The sequence below is a fragment of the Corella eumyota genome, chromosome 1, assembly GCF_963082875.1.
Source record: "Corella eumyota chromosome 1, kaCorEumy4.1, whole genome shotgun sequence".
Taxonomy (NCBI): domain Eukaryota; kingdom Metazoa; phylum Chordata; class Ascidiacea; order Phlebobranchia; family Corellidae; genus Corella; species Corella eumyota.
Window position 1 is genome coordinate 8880513 of NC_137490.1, and position 25228 is coordinate 8905740.

The 25228-nt window shown below is 28.5% G+C and overlaps 5 protein-coding genes across 9 annotated transcripts; 2 read left to right on the top strand and 3 right to left on the bottom strand.

The window, feature by feature from the left end:
- The first annotated feature begins 388 nt into the window (after positions 1-388).
- Positions 389-3177, top strand: LOC145753842 (leucine-rich repeat-containing protein 51-like). 3 transcript variants are annotated; one of them, XM_082570338.1, is made up of 5 exons: positions 389-666; positions 1217-1483; positions 1824-1959; positions 2065-2213; positions 2804-3177. In XM_082570338.1, exons 2-5 carry the CDS (start codon positions 1245-1247, stop codon positions 2952-2954), a joined length of 675 nt encoding a protein of 224 aa, XP_082426464.1. In that variant the 5' UTR covers positions 389-666; positions 1217-1244; the 3' UTR covers positions 2955-3177. The 3 variants fall into 3 exon arrangements, with proteins under 3 accessions (XP_082426464.1, XP_082426455.1, XP_082426474.1); XM_082570329.1 differs by lacking the exon at positions 389-666 and adding an exon at positions 682-980; XM_082570348.1 differs by lacking the exon at positions 389-666 and adding an exon at positions 1015-1065.
- LOC145753857 (histone H1-like) lies at positions 3108-4069 on the bottom strand. The gene has a single exon (XM_082570362.1). The coding sequence runs from the start codon at positions 4000-4002 to the stop codon at positions 3457-3459; it is 546 nt and encodes a 181-aa protein (XP_082426488.1). The 5' UTR covers positions 4003-4069; the 3' UTR covers positions 3108-3456.
- A 4878-nt stretch (positions 4070-8947) lies between these two features.
- Positions 8948-15100, bottom strand: LOC145754257 (uncharacterized). 3 transcript variants are annotated; one of them, XM_082570569.1, is made up of 14 exons: positions 14999-15100; positions 14618-14763; positions 14294-14431; positions 14009-14150; positions 13140-13219; positions 12823-12931; positions 12287-12432; positions 11365-11459; positions 10888-10989; positions 10439-10680; positions 10147-10314; positions 9929-10035; positions 9682-9807; positions 8948-9588 (listed from the first exon to the last, which is right to left on the bottom strand). In XM_082570569.1, the coding sequence occupies exons 3-14, from the start codon at positions 14345-14347 to the stop codon at positions 9418-9420; spliced, it is 1542 nt and encodes a 513-aa protein (XP_082426695.1). In that variant the 5' UTR covers positions 14348-14431; positions 14618-14763; positions 14999-15100; the 3' UTR covers positions 8948-9417. The 3 variants fall into 3 exon arrangements, with proteins under 3 accessions (XP_082426695.1, XP_082426693.1, XP_082426694.1); XM_082570567.1 differs by lacking the exon at positions 14999-15100 and adding an exon at positions 14847-14992; XM_082570568.1 differs by lacking the exon at positions 14999-15100 and adding an exon at positions 14847-14992 and having other exon boundaries at positions 9470-9605.
- A 637-nt stretch (positions 15101-15737) lies between these two features.
- Positions 15738-19543, top strand: LOC145740681 (splicing factor 3A subunit 3-like). Its single transcript, XM_082558508.1, has 11 exons — positions 15738-15907; positions 16139-16186; positions 16281-16355; positions 16507-16663; positions 17017-17191; positions 17526-17733; positions 17915-18081; positions 18166-18329; positions 18580-18764; positions 18865-18955; positions 19027-19543. Exons 1-11 carry the CDS (start codon positions 15812-15814, stop codon positions 19158-19160), a joined length of 1500 nt encoding a protein of 499 aa, XP_082414634.1. The 5' UTR covers positions 15738-15811; the 3' UTR covers positions 19161-19543.
- LOC145740682 (proteasome assembly chaperone 1-like) lies at positions 19360-21782 on the bottom strand. The gene is made up of 6 exons (XM_082558509.1): positions 21643-21782; positions 20768-20940; positions 20025-20137; positions 19754-19955; positions 19551-19687; positions 19360-19484 (listed from the first exon to the last, which is right to left on the bottom strand). Exons 1-6 carry the CDS (start codon positions 21708-21710, stop codon positions 19410-19412), a joined length of 768 nt encoding a protein of 255 aa, XP_082414635.1. The 5' UTR covers positions 21711-21782; the 3' UTR covers positions 19360-19409.
- Between the last annotated feature and the right edge of the window lie 3446 nt (positions 21783-25228).

Sequence of the window (25228 nt, forward strand, 5' to 3'; positions counted from 1 at the left end):
GGTTTTATTTGTATATTATATTTAACCACGAGAAAAAGTGCGATACATTTATACATGCAACATTTTTTTGTTTAGCACCATAGGTTTTTGCTTGCCTTATTTTGATAATAAAAAATATGCCATTATGTTGTAGCTATTGTGTTGTAAATTTCATTTTAAAAATAATCTTTTGAATACTCTTAAGTCACTTGGTATACGCACAGTTTTTGTATTTAAACTGTAATCCGACACAGTTTCTACACTAAGGCACGCTTTCCTATTGTTATTTAGCCATTTAAGATATAACATAATGTAAATGATATCCTAAACAATGCACAGCGACATTCTTAAGACAATTTTTTTACTTTATTTATTATAATTGTTATTATTGCAACTGAATCATTTTATACGAAGACTTTTATAATCATATATTAAAATTATACCTTAAAATCACTACAAGGTTGTAAAGTTTTTAAGATGCGTGCCATTTAATGGCCAGGTTTTCTTTGTTTCTGGACAACAGTGGTCTTTTGTATTAAGTTAACCTGTAGAGGTAGGTAACGTGTTTGACAAGTTGTACCACAACGGAGCAAGACTGGTTCTGGTACTTTACTGTAAATAGTGGAACAAGAATTCGGCCAACGCTGAATACCTACTTGGTTAAAACAAATAAACTAATAGAAAATCGTGAGTAAACATTGAATAGTGTTTTCTAGTATTTTATGCTCTCTATAATAGGCGTGTTGCGGTATATTATAAAATAAGCGTACTAATCAACGCGACGCGATTATACGACCGTAAGCAAATAGAAGTTACTTATTAACTTAGTTTATTTATTTGATATATTTGTTACATTGGAATTCACTTAATATAGTACTTTTCGCGAAAATTAATTTAAATTGAATTAAAGTTGTTAAACTAACTATCAATATTGCAAGAAAAATGGCTATAGTTAGTGATCATATAAATCGTTATGAAGTAGAAAGTGTAGCATCAAATCGGTAAGCATTTCTTATTTAAATCCATAAAATGTGCTGTCTGTCTATCGGGGGCTAGACAAACAAATCTAATTTTATTATTTTTAAGGTAATCTTGTTTTGTGTATTTATTTTATTCAAACAGCAATAAATGTGCAAATTTAGTGAACGCTATTAAAAATGAAAACCCATTTTAAAAACTATTGAATGCTGTATACTTAGAATACATCTAGATGTTTTGTCAATGATATTTTTTATAGATACAGCATTGGGGAATTGTTAGCAAATATGCGATCAGACAACCAACAGACAGAAACAGTTGGGCCACCTGTGGATTTCTCTTTTCAGGATGCTCATAAAATGTCAGAATTTGTTCGAGCGGTGCCACGAGAAGGGCCTCACAACTACGTCACCGTTTCGGTTGAGTTACATGACGACGAACTAAATAAGACTCGTGCGAAAACAAACAGCGGCGGAAATGAAAATGCCAAAGAGGAAGCAGTTAAAAAACACGTCAAATATTGCAGGTACTATTTTTTCTTTTATACCTTATTAAAGGCAAATAACTGCCCATTACTTTATCTATAAATGTAAAATTGCAATTTATAAATGCTGTAGAGTCCTAAAGTAGGGCGCTTTAAACGATATAAACTCCTGCTGAGCCAGCAGTTAATCAACAGCAAAATTATGGGGCAATTATATTCTATAATATCTAAAACTGCAAATAGCCAATGGCAACACGAGACTTGGTCGGGGTAGCAGATGTTACTTTATGTTTAGGCCGTGAAGTCGACCTTTCTACATCGAGGACAAAAATACATAAAAAAAAATTTTTTAAACTGTTTATAATTTTGTTTGTTTTATAAGTAAGGCAATTCGTCTGAGCAACAACTCTCTTTCAAGTTACCTTGGATTTACAACGGCCATGCATGCGGTGTTACATGCACCAGAAAAGCTAGAATGGATCGACCTGTCGTTTAACGACCTGACTTCAATCGGTCAGGTATTTTTACCTCTCTTTTTTCTAATTACCTTAGGCAAATAATATTAAAAAATAAAGATAGTAAAGACACTTTCCAAGGTTATTAAGAAACGAAACTTACTCTAGGACATTCTACAATATACCAACCTAAAGGTTTTATACTTACATGCTAACATCATGGATAACATTAAGCAAGTCGAAAAATTAGCGACTCTTCCAAACTTGAAAACGCTTACCCTTCATGGTAACTTGTTTGACGGAGAAGTGGGTTATCGGTTAGTTAATTTTATTTTTAAATATTAGTTTATAAAACTAAAAAAATAATAATATCGTTTGTATATATATGTTTAATATTATTTGTATGTCTAAGTACAACAAATTATTACCTACCAAATACTCATCGTTATAGTCTTTAGCAAGTAAATTAAAAAAATTAGAAACTTAATTAAATTTTAAAGGGTTGAATTCTGTAGAACAAAATGTTTAACTAGGCGCCAACTCTAATGCCTTTTGAGGACAATTGTAGCGTAACACATAAAAGCAATAAACACCCATGCAATATCGTTTAGTCAAAAAATTAATTTAAAGTAGAAAACAAAATACAATACCCTTATAGCTAGCATATACAAAGATGGTTGGCATTAAAGGCCGTTGCAACTCACGCGTTTAGGCTTAATTAAAGGTTGCCTTGAACTAAATTGTGCACTAGACTTTTTAGTTGTGGATATTATATATTAAGTGGTGTGGGTGGTTTTTAAGTATTATTCTACACAAAGGTGTAACAACCTCCTTTTAAAATATTCTGATGTAAAGTATAAGTATATATAAATTCAATGTGGTAAAAATAGTTCAAAATCTGTTTTAGGCAATACGTCATCTCTTCGATTCCCCAGCTCGAGTATTTGGATTTTAGTCGTATAACCAAATCAGACAGAGATAAGGCAAGTACGTGGAAAAAACTAAAAATTGTAGGAAACTTTCACACAAAAAAGAAAAAGGTTGTCAAAAAGGAATAAAGTCAAGAATTTTAAATTTTATTTGGCGCTTTGAAGTTTTACTAAATTGTCTCAAAAATTAGTTGTAATCCTTTATGTGTTATTCCCCGACAATACATGTTGTACTAAACATTTCTGTGTGTGTAACACTTAGTGTTGTTAGATGTTAATAATCTAAAATAATTATACAGTTTATATCTTTGATTTGTTTATTTACTTTAATAAAAATAACGAACAATATTCGAAAATATATTACAACTGTACAGTAATAGAATTATGTTGGTTAGCAAGGTAGTTTTTTCAGGTAAAAACATTTAGCTCTAATAAGATCATGAAAATTTACGAGACATGATAATCAAAAACGCTTACGTTCCAATTAAAAACTTTAAATTCTTAGAACATCGCGGAAAGCTTAATTGTAAACTATGTTTAAAACTTCCAGGTAAACTAACCCACGAACCAACAAAAATGTCCATAAATGGTTGGTAATAGTTCAATTCGATAAAAAAACAGTCACAACTCTCTATTTTTTAGCTGCCTTTTTCTTTGTGGCTGCTTTTTTTGCTGGGGCCTTTGTTGTTTTCTTTGCTTTCGTGATTTTCTTCTTAGCAGGAGACCTTGTCTTTTTGGCAGCAGTCTTCTTTTTGGGCGAAGCTTTGACCTTCTTTAAGACAGTTTTCTTTTTCGGCGATTTTTTTACCGGCGCTTTTTTCTTTGGCGTTACTGCTTTGGTTTTTTTAACTTGCATCCTTGCTACTTGCTTTTTGGTCACCACTTTTTTTAGAGATTTTGTTTTCTTTTCTGCAACGGCTAGTTTAAATCTACCTTTCACACCAGTTCCATCAATTTGATTAACCGCCGCACCTTTTATCATTCGCAAAAGGGACAATCTGGTTTGAACAGTGGCATTCGGACCAACTTTAAAATTAGCCTTAATGTAATTTAAAATTCTAGCCCTTGAACTTCCCTTTTTGTCGTTTAATTCCCGAATGGCTGTTGTAATCATTGCCGAATACGGGGGGTGATCGGGCTTTTTTGGTTTAACATTTTTCAAATCTTTAGTGACCATGATTTTCTGCAACTTTATTTTCGTTGGACGTCTAAGTAAAATGAAATGAATTTCTTACTATGCAACTCGCTTTGTTCAGTTGTTTGTACCGTTATTTCGGCGCGCAACGTGACGTCACGAAGTCAGACGTCGTCGAAGTGGTAAATAAAGAAACGAGAGAACATATGCGTAAATTTTTAATATGTGCTTCAAATTGTGCTTGTAGCTTTTAGTGAATCCGTTCGTGTGGCTTACCCCATTTTTTAAACAAGCCAAAACTTTGCAATATTAAAATATAGGTATTATACTGTAATCCTAACAATTAACGGATTCTAAAAAGTCAAATTAGTTGGTTAAAACAGGCTTTAAAAACACCTTACCTGGACGAAAAAAAAATAACGTTAGCTCATCAGACGAAAATCAATTTTTAAAAAGAAGCATCAATATCTATACCAATTTTAAAATTGTATGTGTTAATTATGTTATATTTTTAAATATTTAGCCAAAATTTGAAAAGTTTAATACACGCTTATATATCTTATTTGTTGTTATAAATAGCGTACCTAAGCACACAAATATTGTGAATCAAGCAGCTAGAGAAGAGAGGGGCTAGTTTACGATTTAACTTATATTATTACAGAGTAGTAATATATTAAATTTTAACATAAACTAAATACGTTTTTATTATAAAACATCAAGTAATTTAAGTTTAAAATGTCAAAGTAGCGTTGTAGTTTAAAATTTAGAAGTTCTATTTTTCATACCGTGTGATTTGGGCATCTAAAAGCCAACAACCCGTTTAACTTGTTGGAACGGTTGAAGAATAACACTTCAGTTAATCAATATTAAATGCCGTTAAATAAAACAAAATTTAATAACATTTTAATTTAAATATGTATAAATAAAAAAATGTTAAGCTTTTTTGTAATATCCATTAAAATATTTTAGTGTAATACATTAATTTATAGTTCAATGATTTCTGACTGTCGTGCAGTTAAGCGCTTATGTGATTAATTATACAATTAATGGTGATCATTATTTAGGTAAAAATGTGAATACAAAAACAATCTACAGAAAATTAGTTGACAACCACCCATAATATTTAGCAAAACTAACATTTTGGAAATATTGCTGGTAGATAACACAGTATTATTTAAACCTTAACCAGCATTTGTAAACGAATATTTCCGATTTTGAACGAAAATGTGTCAGATAAGCATCTACACAGACATCAACTTAACTTATTTAATTTTTTTAAGTTCAGAGGTTGGATATTGCTTTGTTATTGTAATAGATGTTGTTTGAAATTCAAGTTTTTATTAAAAAATAACTATCTTTGGCTTGTGTTTTGAGAGAGTTGTATTCACTAAACAATGTCATTTATTTTCTGAACTACAGTAAAGGGTCCTCTTTTAGCACTGGATGATAAAACCAGACCGGTTCACCTTCCTTTAAATATCTGTAGCCGTATTTCGATCGTGATAACGTTTCATTTACTTATCTGATATCTGTAATTTTAGTCAAGCAAACTCATGGCCAAAATCAATGAACATTTGATGTTTATCGACGTATTTAATGGCTAAATACTCTGTAGTTTCCGGCCTTTCAAATAAAAAGTCCGTTGGCATGTTAAGTTCTTGTGCAAAAATCACAGTATTTCACGCGTAGGCGTTTAGTAAGTCATTAGTAAATAAGGTAAGTACCCGTTCCAGTTATTTAGGCTATGATCAACATTGACAACTGCTCACTTTCCATATGCCATTGTTTATCTTATTAAGCTAAAAAATACACAAACATAATTTAAAATAACACAAAAAAATATATAAAAAAAACTTAAGAGATAAATAAGCGTATGTGATTTGATAGTGACTAAAAAGATCATATAAATTAACCCAGTAGGTAAAATTAACTTAGCTGAGTTAAATATCTTAATGATATCTAAATCTTTTTTCCTTACTTATTAAGTGGCGCTTTCTGTTAAAAAATGTCATCACTCTGCGTTTGACTGTCCTAACAGATTTGACTCCAAACTTAATCTTCACCTAGTGTACAAGGTGCATCCGGCGCTTTGTCAGTAACTTTGTGATTGCCATTCCAGTTCCCTGCATCCTACTCTTATGCCAGAACACAACATCACACACATCACGACGTTTACAATAATCGGTTTACTGTCCCGCCGTTACCATGGTAGAACGTTAGCAGTGTCTATATTCAAAGAGGTGGTAATATACCAGAATATACGTAGGTGTTAATAAGGTGCAATACGCATTCACGAAAAGCAAATGGCAAAGCATTTGTCGGAATACCTTTACATCCGTGAATGTTGCTTAGGCCGTATTGTTCAAGATCGTCCACCTTCCGATCCAGCTCCATCTGACACCTGTTGGGCGGTTTAAGATCATCTTTTAAGCTGGTGACCATGTTACGAACTTCCTGAATGAAGTTCCCAAGTCATTTAGCTTCTTTTTAGCGGTGTTTTGCATTTTAGCGGGGCTACGATACACCTGTAGCTATAGGGTGCTTTATATTCTAGCGGGGTTACGTTTGTTGCTTGTTTAGTCAGGAGATTTATGTTCTGTCTTTGCCTATTAACCTTTTCCGTTATTATGTTGCAACCTTTTCCGTTTTCCATTTAATAACTATTTGTTTGGATCTTTTAATAACGCGCGAATATAATGTGCTACTTTTTTGAAAAATGCGCTTAAATCGACTTTTTTTACTATTGTTTTTAATTGTTAATGTTTTGATTATTAATTTTCAATAAATCTTTTTTATCCTGGACTATATGTGAGTTTACTAGTTGGACGATAACGTAAATATAAACTTAATCGGCGGAAAACGACTGTTAATAATACTTAAATTAAATAAAAAATACAAGAAATTATATTATGTTTAATATGATTAAATGTTATTTGTTAAAATGATGGTAGAAACAAACTATACTTTTTCTATAAAAAAAATATTAAAAAACCATAAAGCAAAGGTGCACTTTGATCATATACGAAAATCAGAATTTTTGATCACCTATGTAACAATTGTAAACTGTTCTTATAGTGCCTCATCTACTTAGCCATGGCTGTAGTTTTGTGGCAATGCGTTTTAGGGCAAATTCTTCTAGATTTGTATCACTTATCAGTCTTGGCACCTTTTTTCTTGCATATATCTTGGCACCTTTCTTGTATTGGTACGTTTTTTTTTCGTCTAGTACCAGCCGTATCTATTCAACAACTCTTAAACTAACACAGAGTTTAGTATATAACATTTATTCACAAAATATAGACTAGCACCGCAACGACCAAACATAACCGTTCAGCAGATCCTTCAAAACGTAACTATTCTCAATGTAACACAACATATTTAACGTAGTAATTCGGGCCAAAAACTAACACGCCTTATCAGAAGGTGTCAAGACAGATAAATATTTTACTGGACAAGTACAACAAGGATTGGGGCAACTGGGATGTTTACGCCATTTGTTACAGTATTTAGTTTAGTTGTTTTTTTTAACTGTGTTTTATTATATTGGTTGTTCTCTGTAGATCTTTTATATGAATAACTGTACTTAAATAATTTGTATCTATATTTTTCATTTTATATGAATAAGATTCTATTTAAATAAGTTTAATAAAATTAAATAAGATTACTGTTAAATTTGGTGAAATAATTAATAAAAACTTGAATTCCAAACAAACATTTATTACATTAAACAACAGTACATTGTAAGCTATAAATATACAAAATGTAAAAAATAGTAGTATTTCAGTAAAAATATAATTAGCAAAAATATTTGGTTTTAGTAAGTATTTAAAAACATATATGAAATAAGATAGTAGTACTTGTAGCCTATAGAAGCACAAAAAAAGAAAAATATATAGTATTTTTGACTGCTGGGCCTAACTCAACAAGCCTAACTCTCCATGCAAATGTTGAAGAACAAATTGTTTTTTACATGTTTTCTTAACTGGAGAAACCTTGACAACCATTATAAGGCCTTTTTGTCGTTACCTAGATAAAAAAGAATTTAAAAATTGTTACATAAAAAATCCTTAATATTTTTATAATTATATTTTGTATAATTATTCTCAAAGAAAAGAACAAAAAGATCTGAGTTGCCTCAAAAGTTTTGGATATTATTTATTAATATTGCCTGCACATTAACTTGCTATTTAATTTTAGGGTGGGTAGGAGTTAGTACAGAAAGGAACGAACCCATCAAAAATTATTTAAATGCTTACAAAAAAATTTAAATTTCTTACAAAACAATTTAAATTTTAATATTGTAACAAATGTAAACTGTTCTTATAGAACCTTATCTATTCACCCATGTATGTAGGTTTGGGGCATTACGTTTAAGGGCTCATTCTCTTTTTATTTGTACCGCTTATCAGTCTCGGCACCTTGTCTTACCTACTTTATGTGATTCTTTAGTGTTTAGTTTAAGTGTGTTTTTGCGATTCTATTTGAATAAGTTAAATAAGATTACTGTTAAATTTGCTTAAATAGTTATAAAAAATTAAATTGCAAACACATATTTTTTACATTGGAGGTCCTGCCGAGATCGAAATATTAAATAAGTCGGCAGCAGATAATTTAAGTGGTTCGGAAATATTTTTTAAACAACAAAGAAAATGGAAAGAGGAAATCCATTCTGTCGCGATTGCAGAAATAAGAGTTTAAGAAACAAGTATGCATTGAAATAAGGGAAGAAACGGATCGGCAAATTGAACAATACAGAAAAGAATTGAGACAAACGTTAGATATGACTGTAATGGATATGATGCAGAAATATAAACTGATGGAAATGAAGGCGCAAAATTTTAGTTCATCCACTATTCAATTAATTAACGACTTAAAAAAAGTTGCCGATTTATTTTTGTTGGAGATCGAACTGAAGTAAACACAGACAACATTAAGAAAAGGGTAGAAGAAAAGCTCAACAAGAAAATTTAATCAATCAACTAAACCGACCTGTTGCAGAAGTTTTAATTGTTGGGTAATACTTGATCTACTAATAAACAAAAAGTAAGTACAAAAAAGATTGTACAATAGAAACTACTGCAAATATGATAAAAAATCTATACCATATATGAAAGGTGGCGGAGTATGGTACTGCAATTGGACAACACATGTATGATAAAACTTAACAAAAAATGATAAAACTTAACAAAAAACTGTACAAGTTAAAATAAAAGAAAGATAATAAGATTGGCAAAAGAAACTTTAAAGAAAGCTAGCATGGCAGACATTGTTAACGATGGCACAAAAATTACAACATACACCTAAACAAGGAAAACGATAATTCAGCTTAATCAACAGTTGTACTACGTAAGTGCAAAAATAATATTTACAACTTATATATAGGAAAAATACAATATAAAATTGCTGTTTGTTTAGTTTAAAATGGTACCATTTTGAAAATGTTACCATCTTTTAAATTTACAATTTGGAACCATTTTTAGGAGATTGGTTTACAATGGTATAGTAAGCAGGCGAATTCAACTCTATATCTTTGTTATGGTGTATTTTGGGCATGGCATATTCCAACTTAAGCTCAAAAAGATTTGTATCAAAATTGGTCTCACTTGAATAGAAAATGACCCTGTTTAACTAAAACAAAATAAATACTTATTAAAAAATTTTTAAAAATTCGCTTTACCGGAAGTTATTAGGTTCTGCAACTTTAATAAATAAGCGACTTACTTTAATCAAATGCTTGATCATTCTACATGTGGAGTCCTCTTTCGAATGTTGATTAATGTACTCTTTTACTCCGGGCAACATAATAAAAATGATTTTTAGTTTAGCCTCAATCATTCGCTCCAGAGCCTTTTAAAAATTTAAACAAAATTAATATTTTAAGCATTTGAAAAAGTAAGAAATTTATTAAAAAATAAATAAATATGATTTCCTAATAATTATAAAATTTTCAATTTTTTTATAGATTTACCTTCTGAAGTGTATAAACACTCCAGTGATTGTTAATGTATTGTGTTGACATAAAAACAACAGCACGGTGACTTTTCGACATTAGCGAAATACAATTTTCTGCACGTGCTTTAAAAAGAAAAAAAATCAGCATAAAAACATTTTATTTAAAGCATCATAAAACTTGGTTAGTAAAGTTCAAATTTAAAAAAATTAATTTTTTTAAGCAGCTAAACTTACATGCTCCAAAACCATCACCATCACAATTTTCATCAAAAACACTGTATCCATAATTTTGAAGAATACTGGTTGTCTTTATCACTGCATCTTTAGTGACTTGTTGAGCAAAAGAATCAATTTCAGTTTTTGAATACTGGTAGGAAAGAAAAGCTCCATATACCTTGTTGTCTTAATAAATTAAAGAAAAAGAAATGGTTCAGTCCTTTTTTAAAAAAAACTCACTGATTTGGGTTATAATTAAATACAAAAAAGTAAAAAACCTTGAAGTGGAATTTTAAAATAAATAACATACCTTCCTGAAACTTTCCAAATTTTCTGCGAAAGTATAACTTAAAATAAAATAGTTTCCAGTAAACAAGTGCCATCAGAATAAGAAGGCATACCAATATTCCAATACAAATGCCAACCACTTTTGCCTTTTTAATAAGTGAAGGCACCACATTGAGTTCTAAAGTCAAGGTTTCGTTAACAGAATTGTCAGAATTGACTCGAAACAAGAGCGAATACTTTCCTAAGTCTGACAACTGAACATCACTAAAACAAATTAAACAATTTGTATAAAAATGACATAACCCAAACAATTATAAAATACTGTAAAACAATAAAAAAACATTTAGTTTTTAATATGCTCTTGATAATGAAAATAATAATAAATAAATTTTACAAATTAAAATGTAAACCTTTAGTTTTAATAAAAAATTCCTTTACATTATTTTTAAAAAAGCAAAAAAATTATTTAACCTAATTTGAAGTTTTAAAGTAACAATGGAAGCAGATGCAATAAGCTCGTCTTCCGTTGGTACATTTTCAAAACATGGAGCGGACATTGATTGAATTAAATTCCTGATAATATAATTGTTTATAAAATACTGTACATAAATAACTATTAAATATTTTAAAATAATTATCAAATTTTAAACGAAAATCTCAGGAATATTTAAAACCTAGCATGACGGAAATTCCGTTTCTTTTAAAGAAACCAAATAAAAAGTTTTTAATTCAATTGTGATTAATAGGGAAATTTTAAATAAGATAAATTGAAAAATTACATAATAAATCAATCTTAATATAATTAGGTAACTTTTAAACATTATACCAGTACTTTATTTTTTCTTTTAAAAACATCTTGTATGACAAATCAGCATTTAAATTTACACTTTAGCGCTATTAGCAGTAATCTATTACATATTGGTTATGCTGTACTTTCTAATATATTACCATGAGCATATTATTTTGTTGTCCTTGGCAGATTGAGTTGAGTTCTTTAGATTGACACATGTTGTTAAATTGGTTGACACATCCTGGGTTGGAAGCTTAAAATAAATTCATACTGATCAAAACAAGTATCAAACACAACAACACTTACTTACTAACCATTTGTTACGCTAGATAATTCTATTTTTATCAAAAATGTTTTAAATAAATGTTAGTTTGTTGTTGGTTTTGTCAATCGATAAATAATAATTGTACACAAATTTTGTTATTAAAAAAATGTTTTTTTAACTTGTTGTAATTCGAGAGCATAAATTGTTTAATTCAAAAAAAAAGTCAATGGCGTGTTAAACCAGAAATACTATTTGTAAATACTGAAGTAGATTACTTCCTCTAAATAAAAAAGTCAACATAATTTAATAAATAGCATGCCAAAAGCAATAAATAAAAAACTAGCGTACATTTAAATTAAAAAACATTTTTTGTTGGGGTACTGAAAACCCCAACAAAATTTTTTTTTTAAATTGTGTGGGAGTTTTCGAAAATTTTACCTTTTAAAATTACAATTTATTGTTTGGGGATTTTACAGTGGGTAAATATAAGTTTTACAAAAAAATTTTTTGTTATTGTTACAGTAGCCTACTAAAAAAAAATAATAAAAACAAAATTATATATAATTAATTGCGTTTGCCTATTTCTAAATTGATAAATAATTTTTAAATAACCTTTATCTTATAACAAAAAACTTTAATTTGAATTAATGTTTCTTATAAAGTTGGTGGTTTGGGAAAGTTTATTTCACAATTCATTAGTTAAACAATTTTGTTGACTTGGAATATGAGTTTTAACAAACAAAAACTTAACCTTATATTGAACATATTAAACGAATGCTTTTGTATTAATTTGTTGGTAAAATAAAAACATTTACCTGCACCCAAGATGCAGCAAAACCAGTAAGTGTATTTTTTCCAGTGCCTAAATTAACAGAGCATTCCATATCAACATTTTCTCCAAGTTCAGCAGAATACTTGTTCTGAGAACACAACAACGACAAACTTCCTGGTACTTTAGGAACTAAAAAGTTACCACAAATGATAAATAATTCGCGAACCATAAAATTTAAATAGGTGTTTTAAATTATGATGTTAAACTCTTTAACTAAGACATTTTTGATATATTTAATGTTTTATAATATTTTATTAAATCCAATATTTTTATTTTTAATAGTATTTTAGTGAGTACAAAATAATATCGTTTTCAGTCAATCTAGTCATTCCTACATTATTATTAATAAAAAAAATTTTTGGAAAGTTTTAGTGATTTAAATCATGAACTGGCCTTTAAAAAATCTATAAATACTTTTTTTATTTTCTGTAAGTTGCAAGTTTTGCAAAAAAAAAACAAACTTTTCAACAAACGGCTTTAGGCAAAAAACGACCAATACTGTATATTTATGACACTTACGCCGTAAGCAGAGCTTTGTAGTGTGCAGGTATTGAGTCATTTGATTGTAAACATACGCACAAGTATAAAACGATCCTGCATGTTGTCTGTCCACTTTCGGCAACGAGAACTAAATCAAAAAAAAAATTAACATAAGAAAAAATCATGTTCTTTCCTTATATATACATACATATTTTATTAAACAACACATTTTGGGACAACATATTTTAATATTAAACAACACATTTTGGGACTTTAGGTTTTTATTCATAAATGCAATTATTAATTTAGGTTTTTCTATAACAACTTATTTTAAAAGTGCAATGAAAAACACATACTGAGTTTCCTGTTTCTGTTAAGGTACTAGAAACATTTCCACAATTCCGAAACCACCTCACTGAAAATTCTCCACTGTCACCTAAAAACATTTAAAATCTTCTTTTTTAATTAAATTTAACCTAAGTGTATTGATTAGTAAAAAATGAAAACAAAAGAAAATTTTTTCAGAATATAAAAAAAAGAATAGGCTATTTAATCAAGAATCCCATGTGTATATTGTATTTAAAATTAGTCTTAAATTAAAATAAAGTTATATATTATTACTTCAAAAGCAAAAGCAAAGTTAAAATTAAATTTTAACAAATTTTATATATACAAAACAGCGAACGAAATAACGGGTCGCTAAACGCGAATCGTTTTTTTAAATTAGCAAACCGTTTTTTACAAATATATTAGAATTAGCGAATCAACCAAAAAAGTTTAAGCGATAATAATACTTTCGTGTATATTTGTGTATTGTTACGATCTATTTTTGCGAAAAATTATTTATGATTGTTTAACAACCGTTACATTTTAAAACGCCACGCAACGCGTCAAGTGTTATCAAATAACGAAGATTTTGACTTGGACCTAATTATTGCTCTAAAAATTCAACCTCATTTTTAGTGAATCGTTTTTTAAACGTTAATTCGTACCCTGAAAAAAAATTTACCCTGAAAAATTTAGTCAAAAATATTACTTCAAATCAAAATAAAAAGATAATTGTAAGATTTGTTGACAATGCATTACTACTGTAACAGCCTATACAAATCTTTTAAAATTTATACATAAGCTTTAAATCATGAATTTAATTTCGTCGTTTTTTTTCTACCATTTATTTTGTCACTTTTGTAAATGTGTAAAAAAATAAAATTAAAAAAAAATTAACCTGGGCAGAAAATTGTGTATGGCAAGCCGATTGTTGGCCTTTCAGTAAATGTAGGAATCACATTAAGAGCTTGTTCACAAGTTTGTTGAACAAAATTAGATGCATTAATGAAAATATTAATCTTACTACAAACTCCGTTGAGCTAAAGAAAATACAAAAAATCTATTTAATACTTATATGTTATCTGAATGAAATTAAGTTAGCAGCCTTTGTATACACTTTAGATGGCCAAACAACAACTAAGTAAGTTATTCTGTGTATTTACTTAAATGTTTTTTTACATACAATATAGTTAATTTCATAAAGCACTGAAGAATTAGCAGAAAAATCTGAAGTCATGTAAAAAAGTTCCTCAAGATCATAATATGACGAAACAGACTCATTTAAAAGCAGTTGACCAGTTTCTAAGTTCCACAGCAAACACTAGAATTAAGAATTAAAAGTTTTAACATTATGTTTTTAAGTTAGTTAAAATTAATACTACAAAGCATAACATTTACATATAAAAGAGTTATTAATTTAGAAAAGTTAAACAAAAAATATGATGTTGGTGTTGCCAAAATCAGTATTTTTTTGTTGTTGAATACCACTATTATAAGTTTAATTTACCTTTGCCCCATGTTCTTCTATGTCATCATAATCTTTATCAGCCAAGTCATCAAAAACACTGCAACTTATTTTAACTGGCCACCCAAAAAAAACTGAAATTACTTGCCGCCCAGGATCAATTAAACTGCAGTTGTTTTTTGGTATATCTATAGAAAAGTTAATTTGTTTAATTATTTCGTTGTCTAAAAATTAACAAATATTATATTTTTCGAGATAAAACCATCAGAACCTTGAGAATGAACAGGAAATGAGAGTAACAGCAAAAAAAGGCATCCCGAGATAAAAATTGTCTTCATTGAATTATACAAACCTAAGTTACGATTAAATACACAAACCTAAAATTAGTAAATAAACAAATATTGGACAAATTTTCCTACCTACCTATTATGAATAAAACATTATTCTGTGTTATTTTTTGAACTAATATTCTAACATAAACTGCTTTTTAGCTAATTTAAAGTGACTTGACATCTTCGATATAAATTTTAATTAAATTTACTGACTATACAGTCTGGCAGTGCGTCATCAATTCTTACTTAAACGTTTTTTTATGCTTAACTGCTTAAAGCAGAACGATTACTTCGTAATGAATGACTCATAAAAATAAGACTAGAATATATGTAAACGTGACTTGACAATATTGTTTCCTTTTCGTACGATAAAAAAAGGCAATCAGCCTAAAAGTGTAGTAGTTTTACTATTTTAGTACTTTCCGAAAAAAAAAAATTATTCATGAAGTAAACAATGGTTTCTTCAAGCAGATGCCCACAAAATAAAACTTGAGCTTTGTGGAGGTTATTTCATTAAATTGAAATATTTATAATCAAACCAACATTAGTAATATTTTTAAAACGAAATTATTTTAAAAAACTTTTACTTTTATAAATAAAAATAAGTCAAAACTTTAATATTGTTAGTAAAATGCATATAACTTTACCATACCCTTTTTAACTAACAGTTAATTCTATTTTGTTAATCAAATAACAACAAACCGACTTTACTTTATCGAGGACAAACTTTAAATATAAAACAAATTTTAATATCTATAATTTTTTGATACGCCGTGTAGGACATGTTTTTCGGATTTTGTGTTTTTTTTTTTTTTGTAATTGCTGTGCAACCCTGAAATAGAAAACTTAATTTTAAAGACCGGCGACTCAAATTTAATTCGCAGAAACACAGTAGCAAGTAACAATGGAATTGATTTTAGAAAGACAACGAAGATTACATGAGGAAAAGGAGCGAATTATAGAAGCAATGCTTAAAGAATCCTTACATAATAAAACTACGGTAAAATTAAATAGCCTAATGCCTTTTCTCGTTTCTGTACCTAACAATGTTAATTTGTTATTGTAGTAGCTTTAACTTGAGGTTTTTTTAATGTAGAATGGAAATAAACTTACCTATTTGTTAGTTTGCTTAAATATAGTATATAAAAAATTGTTTTAACTTTATCCTCGATTTGAATTCTTTAGTATTAAAAAAAACCTTTTTTTTATATTTTTCTGTTATTTGTTTTAGCTTCGAGAAAACATAAATTCTGATCACCGATTAAAAAAACTCTTATTAGTAAGTAATGTCAATGCAATGTTATACTATTTAATAATTTAAATTTTTGATAAAAATTTAATTATATATATTAATTTTTTTATATATTTCAAAGAGGTCAACAGAATTATCCTCAAACTTAAACGAGTTATATGAAGACAAAGATGGACTACGAAAAGAGGAAATACAAGTAATCCAAATTTTTAAAATGTTTTTTAAATTTATAGCCTATGTAGCTACTATTTGTAAAAAAGTAAAATAATAATTTTAAATATTAATAAATGTATTAATATACTGTGCTTGGTACAAGGTTACAATTTCCTTAATCTGTTTTACACTAGACAATAGGGGGCCCTAATGAGTTTAACGAATTCTATAAAAAACTAAAAGATGTCAAAGAATTCCATCGAAAACATCCGGACACAGTTTTTATTCCAATGTCAGTTGAATTTGATGAACTTGATGAAGCAAGGGAAAACCCAGTTGATGAAACAAATAGTAAGTTATAACCCTGAGGTATAACCAAAAAAAGTCATTTTTTTATTTATATATGTAATGTGTTAATTTCTTAATTCTGCCAATTCCTATTAATGTTGTATTGTTGCCCTATTTAAAACTTTTTTATATATATTTGTGCCTGTTACTAAGTTTAACCATAATATTTTAACATATCAGTCATAAACACTAAATTGAAAATTTTTTGCTTTAATTATAAAACAACTTATTTTTCCTGTGTTAATAGTTAATCAATAATTTTAATTGCATTTACCAAATCTAATTTTAAAATGCATTTATAGAATTTTGAAGTTTCTTTAGTTTGTTTTTTTTATTAAAATTTTTAAATTAATTAGATCTGGTAGAGTTTAGTGATGAAGAATCTTACGGAAGATTTCTAGACTTACACGAGTGCTATTCCTATTTTATTAATTTAAAGGGGGGACAACGCATCAGTTACATCAAATATCTTGACACCTTTGATAAGTTGTTTGAAATAGCAAAAGAAACAAAAAACAAGCATTACAAAGAGTAAATAGAAATCATTTTTAAAACATTTACTTTTTAATATTTTTCTGGCTCTGTTTGTTTTTTTTTTGATTCATTTGCTTGTTTAAACGCCAGTCTATACCTAAAATTTTTTAAAACAAGGTCCTATGAAGGTAAATATGAGAAAGTAAAATGGTGTTTTTTATGAAAAAGTTGATATATATTATACTTGTTTAATTTTAAATTTTAACTTTTTTTAACATAAAGTATATAGTTGTTCCACCAAACCAATTTCAATAAAAATAAGCCAATGTAATTATTAAAGTGATGTTTTTTTTTTAACAAAACAAAGTAGATTATTTTTATTTATGTTTAGTTATATTGCAATGCTTGTCCACTACCTAGCTTCCTTCTACAAACGAGTTAAACCACTTTTAAATTTTGAAGAAGAAAAAAAAAAAATTGAACAAAACTTTAATGAGCAGTGGAGCAATTTACAATTTCCAGGTTGGGGTAAAGAGGCTGGAAGTGCAATGGCTCACTCTGGTGCTCATTTAGACCTTAGTGCATTTTCATCATCCGAGGTAAATGTTTCTGAATTATTATGTTATAATGAATTCTGTAACAATTAACACCCATTTGTTAAAATTAGAAATAAATTATTATCCTATTCCCTGTGAAAGTATATAAAAACTAGTTTGTGTATATATTTTCCAAATTTAATTTAAACAATTAAATTTAAAATAATTTTTTTTTTGTTTTTAGGAGCTAGCATCTTTAGGTCTTGATCGATTAAAGTCTGCTTTAATGGCGCTAAACCTTAAATGTGGTGGAACTTTAAACCAAAGAGCTGACCGTTTGTTTTCAACCAAGGGCAAGGAAATCAAAGAAATTCCTGCCACACTCTTTTCCAAAACAAAGCAAACAAAAAAGTAAATTGTTGTTATAATCTTGTAATCGAGACAGCATTTTTTAGAGATTAATACCATGTTTTTTTTAATGTCTGTATACTTTAGAGATGATCCAGACCGCGGAAAAAACATCGCCTTTCTCGAGGCCCAAGTTTATCACTGGATTGACCTACTTGGGGAGCAAAGGCAAGCAACCAGGGATAACGTGCAACGACGTCAAGCAAGAACTGAAAATGAAAGAGAAGATGATGGGGAAGAAGTTGTTTCAGGTAAAAAATAAAACATTTTCATGTATATGTAAAATTAATTTGTATAAGATTTGTTTCATAAAAAACGTATTTATATTTTTGTTATTATAAACTAGACTCAAAAATGTATATAGTGACTGTTTATTAAATTAAGCATTAAAGAAACGATTCAAAATTTAGCATGGGATGCCATGAAAGGTTTCTCTTTTAAAACAGTTGCATTTTTGTCCTGTCCAAGGATTTTTAATTATACAAACAAAACTTAAACTAGACAATGAAAGTGATGAAGATGATGATGAAATTATATACAATCCCAAAAATCTTCCACTTGGTTGGGACGGAAAGCCAATTCCCTATTGGTTGTACAAACTGCATGGATTAAATATTAATTACAATTGTGAAATTTGTGGTAATCAAATTTATAGAGGACCAAAAGCTTTTCAACGTCACTTTTCAGTGAGTTTAAAATTTCCTTATAACTTTTTCAAATAAAAAAAATTATTTTTTATGTTAAAAATCTTAGGTTCAAAAGTATAGAAAAATTTATTTTTGTTAGGAATGGAGACATGCCCATGGAATGAGGTGTCTTGGAATTCCAAACACTGCCCATTTTGCTAATGTAACCCAGATAGAGGATGCCTTGGCTTGTAAGTATGCACATAAGATTTAAAAATACCAAATAAAGTTAAAGTTAAACCTAAAATCCAAAATGTTGTAGTGTGGACTAAAATAAGACAGACTAAGGATCTGGAACGTTGGAATCCAGAAAATGAGGAGGAATATGAAGATTCTGCTGGTAATGTTGTGACCAAAAAGACATTTGAGGACCTTCAACGCCAAGGCCTTTTGTAAGCAAATCGATTTCTTTCGATTGCAGTATTTGTGCAGCTTACAATAATATGTACAGTCACACTTATTTTAAGACTTGTGATGTTATATTTAAGCTGGGTTTTTCAACAATTTTTGTATCAATTGTATAACCAGTTTCTAAGCCTACTAGTAATTGTTTTCATTCTTAATGAGATAAATGTGTACAGAAAAAACTAACAAATTACATAATACCATTTTAGATTTTTATTAAAAATCAATAAAAGAATTATTTTATACATACAATGATTGTCTCAAATCTACTGAATTTGTTAAGGTTTTTAAATGTTTCAAAACTTCCGATTCATTCTAAAAAGAAATTTCAAGTATGTAAAAAAAATAAAAGGCTTTACATGTTGTTTTATTTATATTCACCTTTTGAATACTAATAAATGGCTCTGATGTTAGAAGTTTATTAAAGGATTTTAGTGTCGAAAGGTCAATTTGCATTGTATCAGTTATGCAAATGTGAAGTGAACCATTGATTCCTTGTAATTCGCAATAACTCAACACTGTAAGTACAAACAATAGATATTTATACTGTTGTGTTATAAATGGAAATGTTATTTAATACCTACCGGCAGCTGATAAGCCTTTAATCATATTTGGCTGGGGTAAGGAAATGGCCTTGTAGTATTTTTTGCAGTTAGAAGTAAATATTGATCGAATAAAAGGAGGATTTGTTGTGGTGGAAAGATGATGATAATCATAAACTGATAATGAATCCAGAATAACAACTTGGCATTCATCAGAGATTGTGATATTTAAGTTCAAAAATACCTTTTTGTATGAATACTTCAAAGTTAAAACTTTCTACAATCACAGTCAGTAATAATTTACTTTTCTTACCATTGAAGTAACTTTCCATAGTATAGCTGGTGTTATATAGGAAGGAAAATGGCAGAAAACAGTTTCTATTCTATTTTGTTTCGACAATGCAGAGATGGATCCAATGATGTTATCTATGTTAAGGTAATTAATACTGAATCATGTTGGTTTGGGTATTATTTTAAACGTATTTTTTGGTATTAAATAAAACAGGTAACTGAACACATATTTACATATATATATATTAGAGGGCAAACCAATATAAAAATATGCAAGCAGTTTTGTAGAAATAACATTTACATGTTTCTTTCTTTAGATTTTTCACAAATAAATAAATGAAGATATACCGAATATTACAAAATGTGAGAAAAAAAGGACAAAATTAATTTTATAATTTAAAACATAAATATTAATATTTACATAAAGATTTAAAGTCTGTTATGACATGGTCACCAAACTCAATATAAATTAAAATTATTAACGAAAAAAAAATACATAAGGTTTCAAATACAGAAAAAAAGCGTGGAATGAAAAAATAATAACAACAACAGAAAGGTGTGAGAACTAAAAAAATTGTAACATTTGGCATACATAGTATATATAATATATGAGCAACTCTAACATTGTACATATATGTTTTTGATAGAATTTGTAAACAAGCGTGACATTTGCTTACATATTTTGATTAAATAATTTTGACGAAATGACAAGATAGACCTAGATAACAAACCTTATTCATTATAAGTGTTTTTTTTTAAGTTTACCTTTATCTGAATTTGTTTTCATGACTTTTCCAAGTTCAACTAAATGTTTACCATATTGACATTTCATTACTTGGGTTGGTATATTTCCTACTGTAAAAATGACCCATTCAGTTAACAATGGTGACTTAAGTTGTTGATAAAAAGATGATGGTTTCCAATCTATGTTTGAGGTGCTAAACATAAAACAATACTAAAGGGAGGGAGGTTTAATAAATTAGGACATAGCTAAAAAAAATTTGTCTTTAATTTTAAGCCTTGAAAAATTTTTTTTTTGAAAATTTCAAGTCTAAATAAGATTTTTTATCAGGAATAATGCACAATAGGTATGTAGGTTTTATTAATATATGTTTTTTCTTATCAGCGCCTTTTATTTTTTGCTTTGCAAACAAAATCGTTTTTAAAATTTACAATGTTGTGAAGAATTAAAAATGGTAAAAAAATAACTAAAATTGCTGTCATGCCTATCTATTAGTCCAAAACCTAATTTTTCTCATATTAATTTAGAATTATTAACAATTTTTTAATAATAAAACCAGCAGTGTGGTGTAGTGGTAAGAACCTTTGGATTCTCTACAATAGGTCTTGGGTTAGATTCCCACTGCTTTTATGCTGTGATAAATGGTGTGAACTCCTGCTGAGCCAAAACTTAATTAGCATCTTATAGTTATTAGGAATTAAAATCAATAATATACCAAACTTTTAAGGTCAACTCGAGACTAGGTTGGGGTAACTGATTTCTGGATGTAACTCTATGTTTAGATGTTAAGATCGTAAAGTTGAAATTTAAATTTCTACATCAAAGATAAATAAATGTGTAAAAAGAGTTATCAAATACACAGTCCAGCAATCTGACAATATAAAAACAGTAAACCAACCAGATAAGTTCTTCCTCTTCCTCATCTACAGCTCGCGACAATACTATGTTATCTTCGTAATTCTGCATTTCAATTCGTAGCGGTCATGTGGTAACGCGTACTTTAGTATTGTCCCTCTACAGCGGAGACGGGCTTGCGGGTTTTTTGACACATTGTGTCAAAATTTTGTGTCACGCAAAATGACACATTTTATGTGTCATTTTCTGTGACACTATTTTTGTTGCGTTTGGCGTGAAATTGACACAAAGTTGTGTCATTTTTTTGTTCCACGATAATTGTTACATAGAAAAGCTTTAGATTGTGTGTTATTTACTGCCAAGACTGGTGAATAAGGTCTACCTTTTGCTTACTCTAGCAGACAAGGTTAGCTATTGAGGTTTTATGTGTTTATAGGTTTAAATTCTAGATTTTTTCGTTGAAATATGAATTTCAATGTTAGATTTTTTAAGTTTTGCTTTATTCTGTATCACGTTATTTATTACTTAATTTTTTACATTTAATAATTTTAAATAATTTTACATTTAATTTTGTTGGTTATACGTTAGTGCTTATTTTTTAATAAAATTTAAATAATATGCGTTAGATTTTGAATGGTTAAATAATGTGTATAAAACTTCAGAGATTAGTTATATTCTAAAATTGGAAAACAAAACTCTATATTAAAAAATAAAAAAATTGTAACAATGGCACGACCTTATATGCTCTTGCAGAACCTAAAAATAATTTTAAATAAATTTTCTGATGTTTAAAAATTTGTATTGCTCAGTTATGAAGTTGTACAAACAACTGGTTACGTAGTACTATTAAAATTAAAACTGGTTATTTAATAAACAGATTTTAATTATGGTATGTTTTAAAAAGTGACAGTAATTTTGCACTACTTAGTTATATTATGTGAACTGCATCATTAATGCAAAAAAAATCTGGGTTTATGTCTTTTGAAAACACTTGTTCGTTATGTAATGGTACTTTTGCAATAATTTACACGACTTAGTTTATAAATGGTTGTTTTACTGCACATCTAAGTTAGCTTAAAAGTATAACTACGAGGTTTAAAAAACAACTTGAAGTGCTTTTAATTTTATACCAAACTAATTTAACTTACCAGTTTAGCATTATTTACTGAAATATTTCTTACAATTGCTAAACCGTTCACAAAGACATCCCCGAACAACACTTCAAACAACAAGTTTGTGCTGTGATGGTCTTTGTTAGTTTCTAACTTTTAATATTAGCAATAAAGGTATGAGAAAAATTTAACAAAAATATAAGAACATAAGTTACCCAACATATTCATCTGCAATGTTTTTTAGATATTTCACAACTTCTTCCAAATTTTCTTGTTCGCCATAATCTATCACTTCTGTAACATATATGTTTTGTCACGCGTCAGTGGCTCCTGACACCTGATAGTCTGTATATGCCCTAGTATATCTAATTAATTAACCTTATCAGGATTTCTTGCCCTAAACGGAAATGTAGCGCCGAATGTTGTATGTAGCGCCTACCAAAAGGTTAGTGCTGACGTGGGTGCGGTTAGGTGTAGTTGTGTTGTTTTTATACTGTTTTATTACTCTTATGTTTTTATTGCAAGTATTGTTTTAGTAGTTTTTATCGAATATTAAAAGTAAGTTTACACACCTACCGTACATGTTAATATAAATAACAGAGTTAGCCAACTTGGTTTTTACAGTGGACCGTTAAAGCGGGGTATCCTAGGCTTTACTAAATTAGGGAGATCGTTTCGTCCTACTAAGCAGTTAAGGGTGAGGGTTTAATACAATTAGGACCTTTATTATATCGCCACCTAAACGTTAGGCTAAATTACGAGACGATCAAACTTATCTTGTAACACTTCAGTTTTAGATTTTTTATAGCCATTCTTTTTTAAATTGACAGAATGTATCATCTTTAAAGGAAAACAAACACACGGTGCATTTTTTATCATTAAGTGTCGCTAAAAACGCGTCTGATGTTTTACCAGAGAAAACACTAGCCATTGAATTACTAATTTTTAATAACTTTATAATATTTATTTTTTGTTATTTATCTTAACTCTGTAAAATGTTTTTTGTTTTCCATGACCACTAACAAGCATAGGGTCACATATAATAAAAATAATATAGCCTATTATGATGTGTTAATTTTAACTCGCGAATTAACCAAAATTTGCCAAAAAAAACAACCATGTGACTTCACTTTATTCTGAATTGCATACAAACTTACGCTTTATTAAATAAAAAAGGCGTTACAAAAAATACAAAACAAATAGTAAAACTACATAATTCATCCATATAATTCATCCATCACGAATAGCGCTCGGAAGTGAAAAATCTTTTCCAGTTGCGTTAAATCAGGATAATTTAGCGATAAAACTTAGAATCTTACTAAAAGCGATCCCCTACTAATAAATCAAAAAAGGTTGCTGATAATATTATAACATAATATGACAAAAAATGTTTTTATCAAGCTATCGGACTAGGTTTTTTTATTTGACGATAACAACCTAATAAGCAGTTTTACAATCAATCCTATAAAAGATCAACAAATGATCTTTCTCCTGCCATATTAACATTTTATAAAAGTTATTTTAATTTAAAGAGATGGTTCGGTCAAAGAAGTTCTTTTTTAATTATGTTGTGATTTTTACAACTTGTACGATACCATTATTTTAAAAATTGGTCAAGTAGTTTTTGAGATATCGGGGTTTGCAGTTAAAATCATAGAGATACTAATATATACAATTAAAAATATTTAAAAAGTAACAACTGTCAATTTTGCTTATCATGCTAAGTTTGTTTTCTGCCAAAAATTTTTTAAAAAAGTACAACAAACGGATCAGAGAGAGCAAAATAATTTTATTTCTTTATGTCTCACATGATCTTACGACGATGACGTCGTGCGTCACGTGACTCGCGAGCGTAGGGAATTTCCCTATTTACAATATTTACCTTCAAATTCCGATATTTCAAAAACTACGCGACCAATTTTTAAAATAATGGTATCCTCGTGCAAGTTAAAAAAATTTTAACATAATTAAAAAAGAAACTCTGCAACCGAACCATCTCTTTAACTTTTTTTTTCGTATGTTAATAGGAGTATAACAGCAAACATAAATTTGTAGAATACAGCAATCTTGCAAAAATGAAAAAAAAGATTTTAATTACATTTAGGTCCAGCAGCAAAGTGGCGCAACCATTTTTTTATAGTTATGTGTGTCGACGCTTACTTTACAGTTTTTAAAGTTTGTGTTAAGACTACAAACATACTTTATAAGTTTTTTGATAAGCCTGAATGTGGCAAGTTTAAAAACTAATACTAACAATAGAAGTTATTTTTAATATTTAAGGCTGCATTACTATAAAATAAAACTTCCAAAACGACTCCAATATTTCACATAGCTCAAATGTTTAACATATTCTAATCTAGCACTAAACAAGAATTTTTTAATTTTTTTCTATTTAAATTTTAAATAAATTTCAAACTTTATTTTCTATTTAATTTTTTAACTTATTTATTAAATTTTTTTCTAAGAACTCTGTTAGTCTTAAATTGTAAACCTTTTAAAAATTTAAAACTTTATAAA

Excerpts from the sequence above, each read along its gene's own strand:
- LOC145753842 (XM_082570329.1), top strand. The coding sequence starts at position 922 with ATGGCTATAGTTAGTGATCATATAAATCGTTATGAAGTAGAAAGTGTA. Across the intron at positions 981-1,216 it reads GAAAGTGTAGCATCAAATCG|ATACAGCATTGGGGAATTGT; the intron begins GTAAGCATTTCT and ends TATTTTTTATAG. Across the intron at positions 1,960-2,064 it reads ACCTGACTTCAATCGGTCAG|GACATTCTACAATATACCAA; the intron begins GTATTTTTACCT and ends AACTTACTCTAG.
- LOC145753857 (XM_082570362.1), bottom strand. The coding sequence starts at position 4,002 with ATGGTCACTAAAGATTTGAAAAATGTTAAACCAAAAAAGCCCGATCAC.
- LOC145754257 (XM_082570567.1), bottom strand. The coding sequence starts at position 14,913 with ATGAAGACAATTTTTATCTCGGGATGCCTTTTTTTGCTGTTACTCTCA. Across the intron at positions 13,220-14,008 it reads ATACACAATTTTCTGCCCAG|GTGACAGTGGAGAATTTTCA; the intron begins GTTAATTTTTTT and ends AAATGTTTTTAG. Across the intron at positions 10,681-10,887 it reads ACTTTAAAACTTCAAATTAG|TGATGTTCAGTTGTCAGACT; the intron begins GTTAAATAATTT and ends AATTTGTTTTAG.
- LOC145740681 (XM_082558508.1), top strand. The coding sequence starts at position 15,812 with ATGGAATTGATTTTAGAAAGACAACGAAGATTACATGAGGAAAAGGAG. Across the intron at positions 16,356-16,506 it reads TACGAAAAGAGGAAATACAA|ACAATAGGGGGCCCTAATGA; the intron begins GTAATCCAAATT and ends GTTTTACACTAG. Across the intron at positions 17,192-17,525 it reads AAAAACAAGCATTACAAAGA|TTATATTGCAATGCTTGTCC; the intron begins GTAAATAGAAAT and ends ATTTATGTTTAG.
- LOC145740682 (XM_082558509.1), bottom strand. The coding sequence starts at position 21,710 with ATGCAGAATTACGAAGATAACATAGTATTGTCGCGAGCTGTAGATGAG. Across the intron at positions 20,941-21,642 it reads GAAGAGGAAGAACTTATCTG|CACCTCAAACATAGATTGGA; the intron begins GTTGGTTTACTG and ends TTTTATGTTTAG. Across the intron at positions 20,138-20,767 it reads GAAAACAAATTCAGATAAAG|ATAACATCATTGGATCCATC; the intron begins GTAAACTTAAAA and ends ACCTTAACATAG.